Source organism: Ostrinia furnacalis, unplaced genomic scaffold (genome assembly GCF_004193835.3).
Source record: "Ostrinia furnacalis isolate ACB-3 unplaced genomic scaffold, ASM419383v2 OfSCF3015, whole genome shotgun sequence".
NCBI lineage: Eukaryota > Metazoa > Arthropoda > Insecta > Lepidoptera > Crambidae > Ostrinia > Ostrinia furnacalis.
This window is the reverse complement of record NW_021133254.1, coordinates 66,464-78,261: the sequence shown is the minus strand read 5'-3', so window position 1 is coordinate 78,261 and position 11,798 is coordinate 66,464. Positions and strand designations below refer to the sequence as shown.

The following is an 11,798-nucleotide window of genomic DNA, read 5'->3' as shown; positions in this document are numbered from 1 at the left end:
TTAGGATAAAAACAAGTTTGGTCGAAGATCGTACAACAAGCTTGTTTGTTTCTGGGCGCAATTTCCAACAAATTACAGGCTAGGAACATTGGCGAGACCGCCTCCTGCCCCGGGTTAGTGTAGCTTTCTAGTTTTATTGCTTGGGATAATCTGATTTATTCAATAGAAATAAAGTAGGTAGGTAGGTACATGTTTAATTGTTCCAGAACTATTTTAATTTGATTGGCCTTCAACTAAGTAAGTAGCTGCAAGGAGTCAAAATGCCAAACTATCAAAAATTTTATATCTTTATGAGTTGCATCTCAAACTAATATTTTTCATAACTTGAAAAAATCGAATCGAACCCACGACATTTCGCTTGCCGGGCGACTGCTCTCACCATTATGGGCTACTGAGACATTGGTGCAGGACCCGTCGTGTTACAGACAGACAGACACATTTCATAAAAAGGTAAAATTACTCTTTTTTGCGTTGTGAACTCTTCAGTCTACGCATTAGAAAAATGATTGCCTTGTCGTTAAAAAAGTAAGTATTGGTAGATATTTCTACCTATGAGTGGATTGACTGATAGATAACGGTAACATGATCACAGGTTATAGTTACACGGCCATTAGCGATAGAGGAGCGTAACGATAACGAAACACGCTAGGTACTTAGGTAGGCTACTTATCGATGGCATTTTCATGGGTGGTCTTTAGCTTTACGTTTAGTGAAAGTCGCGTGTTAGAAGTTAGAACAGGGTCCCATAAGCCATAGTATTATAGTCATCAATTGATAATATCATTTATCTTATCGTTAGTTATCAAATGTAATGTACCTGACGAAACCATTAAAAATCTTGCAAATCCAATAAAAACGTCGGAACGGAAAGATCCGACCGGAATAACTTATTTGAAATTACTAGTAACTTGCACACGGTTTCAAAGTTCCCCAATTTAATACATTTTACATATTTTATTTAATCTAGGCAGGAATAACTTACGGTACAAGATTTTATTAAACCGACTTTTATTCAATGTCTATGTAAAAACCAAATAACAATAGCGACTTCAATTACCTTAGTAAATTACGGCAGTAAGGTAATTCGTGTATCTATTTTTTGTTGGCCCTACCTCATATTAGAGCGGTATCTTTGCTGGACCATTGACCGCTGAGTGCCGTGAAATAGTCGGCCGTGTGTACCTTGTTAAAAATGATTTCAACATGTAGATGATAGATTTGTAGTTAGTTACCACCAACATTTAGGTACCTATCTTAAAATACTTACTTTTAAATTAAAACTAACTATTCCAAGGTAGCTTAACGTAATTTTATTAATTTAAAGATTTTAGCCCAGTCAATCCTAGACTTCTCTACTAAGTTTTATTATTCTAATCTAAGCTCCTAGGTACCTATCTGAGATCTTTGTAATGAAAATTTACTGTTAGAGATCTATACCCGGAGCATGAATAATTAAATATCGTTCTCGTTATGTTACGGCAATATTTTTGCATGAAAAACAAAATAGCTCTGCTACACTCGTTATTATTATGCTACGCGCTGTTGCTGTTAGTCGCGCTGGTTTAAAGATAATCGTGCTCAGGGTACAACTAAACTACTAAAAGGTTTTGTAATGTCTTTTTTAGGTATTCAAATATTATATTACTTTCACCAACAATGCATGTTTTCTTTTTCATAACAATCGAAAAAAGGAAAATAATATCATTTGATAGATTAAACATACAAAAAAAATGCTCAGATAGCGCCATCTTTTGAGCTGTGGCGCGCTACGATGCAAACTACACGCACGCCAAGCAAGGAGCTTGCGTTCGCCGACGATGAACGACGATTCGTCGTCGACGAACGAATTTTCGAAAACCAGTTTGACGGAAACCGCGCTACGGAGAGGTGCTGTCGTGCTTTTTCGTGCAGAATCGTTCAGATTATCAATGTTTATAAACAGATTTCGTGAAGATATTCAAACTAATACGTTTATCCATGAATAAAATTGAAGACTTTTCGCTATAAGGTCTATAAATCGTGTGTTTATTTAGAATTTCTCGTGGATTTGTACGTTTTATTCGAGTGTGTAATCTTGTATCGGGGAGAAGTCAGCATCGTCGATTTTGTTGGACGGTGGATGAAAATGTAAACTAGTGATGAACTAAGACTGGGGATTGTTTAAAGTTTGGGGAAAAAGAAGATTTTGGAACAGTGACAATGAAGTGGTTTGTGTTGATACTTTTTGTGCCAATGTGCTTCGCACATCTCAATGTTTACCTGAGCAGCGCCGAAGTGTGGAGATTATTGGGTAAGTTATTTTGAAAAATAATCCGTTGGTTCATAATAAGTGTAATCTTTTCGTTGCACTTGCTTATCATTTTGTTTGTAGCACGATGATAACGTGAGATATAAACCGCCCGAATGATCGATTACCGGACAGCTGGTTGATTACCTAGTTCAGTAGGTAGGTAGTCTACTTATAATTAAGTTCCAGCCTCGATTTAATTGCCAATTTCTTTTCTGATGTTTAAAAACAAAAATGCATAGATTTTTTTGCATCTCATATCTACGCCGTTGTCGCATATTCAATTAAACCAATTTCTCAGTAAGATCTCTGTATCTGTCTGTGTCTATTGAAAACTTTATAATTTCCTGGAATAAAAGCCTTTAGCATTCTGGAATAGAATGGGTTTTTTTATATTTTTATTTGTTAATTTATGTTATTCTAGAAAACCCATAACTTGACAGGATTTTTACCTTTTTAAATATTATTACAACACTATAATTTAATTAATTTACCAACTAGGTAGGTGGGCAATTGGGCATACCTACCTACCTAACTATTAAATTAAAAACAATACTAGGAAACATCACAACAATAAAAGGTTCTTCTTTCTTATAAGTGCAGCTGAAGGATGCCTTTCAATATTGTACCTAATCACCTACCTATTAGATTCATTGTCATTTCAAATTGAGACAAGTAGGCCTATCCTGCCTAGATTTCCAAAATTAGGAACTAGGTAGGTAGATAAGTAGGCTAACCTACCTGTTCCTAATTTTGAAAAGCTGCCCAGTATCTATATCCTAGTTAGGTAGGTATATATATATGTTTAATAGGTACCAGGTTACCTGTTGGAATGCATACTCTTTGGAAGTTTAATCCTCTAGTAAGCAATAATTACTGAACTGACTGACTTTAAAAAGTTTAAAAAGTCGTCAAAATAAATTGTACCTACATGGCACTATCGACTTAGACGCACCGTTTAATGAGAACCTTCAACCTACCTAGATACCGGTATACAACCGCATTCATGGGCATGTCTTTGTTCAACAAGAAAGGAGCTTTAATCCTCACGACTTTAATTAGACGAACGTCACAACTAAAACTCATCGGCGCTCACAGCTTGTCACATGTCTTTGGAATAAGCCAAAGTGACAGATTTGAAAGGGCCCGTGCGCGCGCGCAGGTAATGGGCTTAGCGATGCGACGCTCCTTACATTATGCGTTTTTGTGCGTACCCCATTGTGGTACCTGCGGCCATAGAGCGCCATCCATCTTTGTCAACCAGCGAGCCATCTGCCTATTGTTCTTGCCTAAAAATTAGAATTATAATGAACGAAAATAAGGAACGGCAGGACATCGACTCGTCCTTGCGAGACATTGAATTTTAAATTACCTCAGTAAAGTTTGTTACAATTTCTAAACGTTCTTTACAGCGGCAATAAAAATTGTTCTCCGCTCAACAAGTTCTATTATCGTCAGTCATCGTTGAATTTTGTATTTTTAAAACAAACATGTGTTTTGAGAAGGTGCGGCTTATTATGAAACATAATTTATAGTGGGGGTTAATAACATAAAAATTAACATATCTCGCATCTTATGCGTTATCGGGTAAAATTTCCATCTTGTGAGTGTGCGAGCATATCTGGCTGGCCGATCGTCCCAGCAGGTATATTGTAATTTATTTGAGATGACATTTATGGAGACGGTATGGAGCTGAGCCAATAAACTCGACGCCTAAAACGTGTATTCCAACACCGAGGTAAATTTTATCTCGCTGCAATTGGATATTGGATACAGAAATAATCGCGAATAACTTTGTCATGAATGATAATTGACACGGAGTGGCGTGGTATTCGCGTAAACTATGAATATTATTAGGTAGGCCTGCCCGTAACAAGATCAGTTTATTATACACGACCATATTGAGGTTTGTTTGATAAAAGCTATTGATGGTAAAATATCGTTTAAATGATCTCTATACTTGATCTGTGTGCTAAAGACGAAATAAATCATTTAGAATAATGGCTACTGCTGATGAAATCACCTAGTCTAATAGTAGTACGAACTTCATCATAACTCTGGACTCCGCAGAATTAACTAGCACGTTAATTTCCTCGTAAAGTGTTACCTGATACCGTCAGTGCTGCCCGGATTCCGTAGCCCGGCGGGGCGGTATCAGACGACAGCATAGTTTATGGTCAGCCACTATCGTTCATCTGAATTCTTACCATTAGAGGACGGGCTAAGTGGCAGAGGACGAGCGTTTGCAGAAAAAACAATGAACTAATTGGACCGCTTGCAAATGAATTTTACCTGGGAAGTTGCCCAATTTTTACTAAAGAGAGAACAATGGTTGATGATAACAATGACGAAGCAGTCTGTAAATCGTCAGTATCTGTATGGGAGTACTCGGAAATAGTCCGAAATGGAAAACAAAAGGTCACTTGAAGTAGAGGTCATAAACATTGGCATTAATGTTACAAACACTTGAGCAATAAATCAATCGCTTACTGCTTATGTTTGCACCGATCCTGAAACAGGCTAAAGAAAGGTGCCCAGGCGCATTGTTCCCCAGACAGTCCCCGCGACAACGAACGTGGGCGCAAGGCGAAAAGGCGATACAGCTGCTGCGATAATTTCAACGAATGTGCTGTATCTGAAATATGATCCGAGGAATGGGGCTTAAACAAAACAAAGAAAATAAAATTAGCCACGAACACACTGATAAAAAGATGTAATACTTACCTATACATATTGAGGCACAAGACGAGTTACCTAACCGCAACGTCCGCAACACAATTTACAAGCAAATTACTTCTGTTGTAATTGTAAACGGATTGGAATGTTGAAAATTAGATTCAGTTTCTTATTACATTTGATTAGAAAAATAATAGAATTGAAGTAACAGTACAGCATCCGTGTAAGGGGATCTTCAAACCGAGTTTAATGTTTCATGGCTAGAACTGCGGTGGGCGACTAAAAAATCGAACGCAAGTAACTTGATACTTGAATAACGTGTAGGGTTTCGTCTAGACACCGTAACCTCTTCACACGGTTACCGGTACAACCCCGGGGCAATATAAAATTGTAAATTGTCACCGTTAAAGCACGTTCACTCCCCATCTGAACAAAAGTCATATTTAGCAAAAAATTTTAATCTCTGCAGGCCAGTTTTGTTATTTGGAACTTTTGGAAGAGAAAATATTAGCTTTTGCTTTTAGCTAGTTTCCGTCATTTCCGAGCCTTATCTCTGCGCCTTATCTAAAGGACGATCTTATTTTTTCTCCAAGACCTATGCCAACATTATCACCACGTACGTCTACGTGTAAATAGCCCCGTCTCGAGGCTTATCCTTTGCATCCGGACCTTCACATCTCCAGATATACTTTTTTTNTTTTTTTTCTTCAAAGCCATACCAACGAAGGAATGAAATAATGGAACGCTCGGAATAGATATTGTTATTTTAATAAAATACTATTAATGCCCTATTCAGAGAGTGGCACTCGCCTTTCACCCTCGCAGTCGTCGTTTAGAGAATTAACAATGAAATATTTCAATAAACAGCGAGCGATGGCGCTATATAAATATGGGCTCGCGTCCTTCTCAAAAATATTTTTTATGTAAATACGCGTTGACACGTTGATGATGTGGAGTGGGGCCTAAATAAATTTAATTTCACGGCCGGTCGGTCCACTAGCTGAGTTCTAATCTGTGGGGGTGATGAAACTGCCTGCACCACGACAAAATTAATGTTTCTTCATGCGAATGCAGAAAATCCTTTGGTGCCATTTGTGATTTTGAATAATGAAGCTTTGAAATGCGTCGGAGTTATTTGAGGTTTAATTTAGTGCGCCACTCATATGTCCCATCTCAGTTCATTTAACAGCGGGAGATTGGATCCAAAAACGCTGGAGATGCGATAATCCTAGGGTAAAATCTCGGCGTAATCTGTGAGCTTAGGCAAGTGTGTGCGCAGACGAGCCAAATTGAATTAGTGCATACAGGCAGGCGCTGCAGGCGATAGAGGGATTATTATGCGCGTTACATGAATATGCAGCTCGTTATTTTCAATTACGAACAGCGCTGCAATCCTTTAAAACCCTTTAATCCAGTGAAGTGCCTCATGCAATTATAAATGGTCATTGTCATTGCAATTTAGAGGTTTGTCATAGTGCTGTTGACTTAATTTTAGCACGACATTATGCTGATTTCATTCTTGAAATTCCTTTGAGGGTATGCTGCACGCTTCGTTTATGGAATTATTTGAAAATTACAATTTAGTTTTGTTTTTAATCTACTGCAGACTATACTATATCTACCTAGTACAAAAAGGAGCAAGTAGGTACACGTGCAGAATACATTCATACTTTTTGCAGTACGAAAAAAAGAATACCGCGAAGGGACACGTACAGAATTGGCAACCCTTTTTCTCTCACCTCAATAATGGTTCGGTCGCTGAGATGCGGGCATCATAATGCCTGTTATTGTTGCCCCGCAGCAATCAAGGCAGACTGATCGGCGATAACGACTAGGATTCACACTACCTGCTGTAATCCGTGCTTGCAGATTATCGGGAATGTAGCAGACTGTTTCAATATTCGGGGGTCATTTTGCTGACGTCTATTTACTTCTTTCCGCAATTAGTCAATGCTAACTAACAGTCTTTCTGTGTAAACTACGAATTTTATCTGTTTGCAGTAAGTAGCAATATTTGTTTTCCACAAAATGTCGAAGCCGTTAAGCTTCTGTTTACTATGGTTTGCAAACAAAACAAACACAAAGCTCGGCAGTGTATAGACTTACACGCTGGCAGTGTATCCAGGTCACCTCGGCCACAGCTGAATAAATAGATCTTTTATAAATAACGCGAAAGCGTCAGCCACCGAATGGACACGGCCAATTTGATCGTTCGACTGAATGTAACATTCTTTGATTAATTTTCACCTGCCTGAAATTCTAATAAATAATTTATTCCATGAAAAAACTCGATTGGTTCTTTACGCTTCTTTCATCTTTAGAACAAAGGAAAATGAAAGCTTTCACTATGAAAAAAATATTCAAACCTAGTCAACCCCTCGATAACTCAGTGTGAAACGAACCTACGACAAACATTTTAAGATATCAGTTTCATTGTTTGCCTCATCGATCTTAGAAATTGATGCGTTAGTTTAGGAAACTAGAAAGCGTCAGCAATACATCAACTACGGTTCCGAAAGAAAGATCAACGTTTCAAAATTACTGCTCGGCCGTGATCGATAGTTGGGAATATTCAAAATAATGGTCGCGCAGAGCCGGCTCTCAATCACACCTCGACAAGGGTTTTGTTAGTGGAATTTGTTCCGTGGCAATTTGCCTCGATGGATGGAGACGTCCGCGCGACAAAAAGCTGCTATCGATCAGTGCGCCCGCGCTTGTCGCCTGTTTTGTTCGGCGTAGGGTTGCGGGCTAGGCGTTAAACCGTTGCTTTTCGTGTAGGCTTAGGAGTAATTGCCTCTTATTATTCTAATTTGTACTCATTGTCTTTGAATTAGCATTTATGAATGAATTATGCTAAGGAGTGTTGATGACTTCCTTCACACACGTGTGATTAATTATGGTTGTTATGTTGCACTGCGTTGTGTAGTTAAGTTACACTATAACTGTCGAATTAAAAGATACCTAAGCGCTAAGGAATAACTAAAGCTTGTGGTGTCGCACTCTCACACAGAAAAGAGCATCCTCCAGCCTCCGCCATGTTTTTTCAATAACTGAAGTGTCACAGAAATAATCACTTCTGAGAGTATATCGGGGTAGGGAATCCTCCTGGGACCGGTGGGGAATGGCGTTCCGATCCCGAACAATGGCCGCTGAGAAACGACGCTCTTAAAATGAGGAGCGACCAAACGCTTCCTCGTTCCGCAACATTGTTTCAAAAATACCAGGAATGTTAATTTCTCAATCCGAAACGACAAATGGAAACATAAGTTTACATCTGACATTTTAACCTCTGCGGTAAATCACGGGTTAAGGCTGGGTTCAGCGCACACGGTGCCTCCCCGACCCAACCTGTCACGAGAGCCGTCATCTGCCACCGCTGACGCTGACGAGCTCCGAGTTTAAGCCCACTTTGAAACTTGACAGCCCCGACCATGATCGATGATATACTACTGTTCAGGAATGCGCCCAAACCGAAATAGCACCAAGCGCACTCGTTAGCGTTTTAGCGCTAATACTAATGACGCGACATTGTTTTTGTGGATGTGGACTATGAAGACTAAAATGTTTGTTTTGATGCGGTCCACGTTTAATAATTCATGAAGAATCGCCGCGTGACACTACCGCAAGCTTAACAATATTAGAACGCCCGCGGCGCTGGCGCACGACTGCTATTTTATATCTGTCCTGTGTTTATTCAGAGCCCAGAGATCTGCCATTAGGGATGATGCTGTGACAATTTAGTTTAGTGTGTGGCATAATTGAATAGGCGGATGGGCCCGCCACGCGACCGCATTATGCGTCGCGAGAAAATGTACAAATAAATGTGCGTAATAAACTGCGCGTGAGATCCGAGAGCATTATTACACGAATCAAAACCATTATTCTCGTGCGAGAGACACTGTTACTAAAAGCTCTGTAATGCTCTTACGTACGGTAAAGCTTTCGCACTTTGAAGCATTATCTAAATTGTTAAATGCACTTAGAGCCACTGTCAAGTAAATATAGGCGAAGTAGTGTTCACACGTTTCTTGTAAGGGTTGACAGTTAGGTTGTAAATGTATTTTCTAATGCTTTACAAAGTGACTAAAGCTCGATTTTACTTTAAAAATACATCGTGCAACACCTTAAAATTGAAAATAACTCAAAATATATAGGCAGAGACCACACACGCTCGCCAGCAGCTCTCCTTATTCAAACACGGTTGGCGTTGAGGTTCACTTTGCCTACATACTTTTCATTCTGTCTGTGTACGTCCCTGCTTAACCACAAAGTGGTGCTAATCGGTTCTAACCACCACACCACTATCATTATGAAACCTCATTCTTTGGCTTATTAACAGCATGATAACGTTAAATACTTTTACGCACGATTAAGGCTGAGGCTACACTCCCTTGGCATGCATGATGCACTACAGCTCACTGTAATTGTTATAATGCCACACAGAAATTGATCAGCGCCATCAGATGCAAATACTATGGTACCTAGGTAGATACTACTAACTAACTATATACAATAAAATGCAATGATGTAAATATCCAGTCATTTCCTTCTAACATAACTGCAACGGTTGTTGTTGCAATATTCTGTGGGCTTTTTTCCTAATAATTATGATAAACATTACCTAACAGAGAAAAAATTAATAAAAAAATAACTTTTTTAAAAACAAGCTTTATTTCGAAAGCTTGTATCGCGCATGGAAATTATTCCTCTATTTTTCTGTTTGCGCTACAAGCTTTCGAAATAAAGCTTGTTTTTAAAAAAGTTATTTTTTTATTAATTTTATTTTACACTTTTTAGTTGTATATCTCAATCTCTGGGCCCTGGTCATCATTTGGCACCAAAGTGCTCGAGAAGTCGAATCCAACGAACCCAAACTCAATAAGTTTCCACCGTTTCGTTTAGGAGTTCCTATGGCCACCTCCTGACTCCATCATCAGACCAGCTCAATGGTACCATAACATTGCATTGTCATCGTAATTACATAAGTATACCAAATTTCAGCTCAATCGGTTGAGGAGAACTGGTCTTAAATTCAGTTGCAAGATTTGTCCCACACATACTAACAAGTGAAGTCAATATAAAGCTTGTNTAACAGAGAAAAAAATAAAGGATTATTATAATAAATGTAAAATAGTGCATATTTCAGCTACACTAGAATGTCCAAGATTTTTATTAGTTTGACGCGAACACAATCCATCATGTGCCTACTGCCTAACTCATTACTGTTTGTTTTTCTAATTCTACCGACCAGTTCTATATTGGGAATAGTATTAAATCCGGGATACGGTATTTGAAGACCTCACAATCACAAAACACGTTGTGGGACTCGTGTTGGCAAAACATTTCCATTCCAACACTTCTGTAATTAGGGACCGTGAAATATGGCTCGAGTCAAATTGTGTTGTAGTTTTGTGACAATACTGTATTTACGGGGAAGGACCAAAAATAAACAAACATCGCGCACAATCGGACGAATAAATATGCTGGCACAATGCGCGGGCCAGCACGTCATAATAAGGCAGTGGCTTTTGTGCAGCTGGCTGTAAATCATACAGTCCTTTGAAGAGAATGGCACACCATAAATAATGGCCCGAAATCGTCCCGATGCTCTCCACCGGGACATTTTTGCTGCCCGTGAAGAGAATTCTAATGGCGAAACAAATTAATCAATGGGGTCGCGACAATACCCATTTTTTTGCCACGAGGACTATTTATTGTAAACGTTTATGAGCGCTGATACCCCGAAAATGCATTAAAGTTAAAAAGGGGAACCAATTTAAAGCATCTCGCCTCCGATATTTATATTCATGGTTATAATTTAATATTACTTGATAGATATAGCGCACTCACTCCACGTGATTAGCGATTGTTACCGTTTTAAGCCGCTGTTAAATTTAACCCTTGCTCGTAAATATTAAGCCAACCACTTTTAATTTTTATGGGTTCGTAAGAAAGCAATTAAAAGTGAGCATTATGATAGTATTGTAGAGTATAACGCGGTCGACGTTGTTACGACTCGACTGCATTTAATGGTTCAGTGCACCCCTGAATAAACAAGGCTGTTCGGAGTTAAATTTGCTTGCACCGGATATGGGTGCACTCGAACACATCCATCAAGCGTTAAATCAGGACCTGGTCAGCGATCAAATACTCCCACTTGAGTCTATGATTACCTACGAGACAAGGGAACGGTCGATCTCAGGCAATGGGGATGCGGTCACCTCGCCCGATTTTATGACCAGTAAATCCTCCTGGTTATGAGCTTCTAAATAATAACATTTTATAGGCCACCGTCGCCGTGGGATTGACGAATGCCTACTTTACGTTTTATTGTCGATGGCAAACCGAACTGTCCCAGGATTTATGTGCTGCCGTGAAGTTTACTGCTAATGCAATGTGCTTGGATTAAGTTCGATTCAAAGAAATTTGAAATGGACTATGAATTATTTATTGGACATCTACTGCTTTCGAATTTATTTTTGGAATGATTATGTCGTTGCCCTTTTTATTATTCTTTTTGTTCGCTCGTAGTAACAATTTATCCGTCCCTTGGAATTTTGGGCCGATAGTTATTTGTTTTGCGATAGATAATATTGACAAGTTACTTATCTTTCAAGTCTCCATGCTGAATTGCCGACCACCATCGTTGACAAACGCAGCAGAGGATTCGTATGTTGGTTCCTGTTTTATCTGAAAAGTCCTGGATGATTTGTGTGTGTTGTGTGGGCTGTGTTTACGAACGAAACGGTCAGTTTTTTAAGTCGCTGTCAGAATCTTTACGGGCGACATAGATTGATAAGGGGTCTAGTCTTAATACATTTGGAAGTGTGTTCGT

The 11,798-nt window shown here is 39.0% G+C and overlaps 1 protein-coding gene across 1 annotated transcript in view; it reads left to right on the top strand.

Moving 5' to 3' along the window:
* Positions 1 to 1,872: 1,872 nt before the first annotated feature.
* dnt (tyrosine-protein kinase Dnt) overlaps positions 1,873 to 11,798 on the top strand; it is a 32,407-nt gene continuing 22,481 nt past the window's right edge. Inside the window, exon 1 of the mRNA XM_028310409.1 lies at positions 1,873 to 2,290. Coding sequence (XP_028166210.1) covers positions 2,200 to 2,290 — 91 coding nt within the window. The 5' untranslated portion in view covers positions 1,873 to 2,199. The remainder of the gene's footprint in view (positions 2,291 to 11,798) is intronic.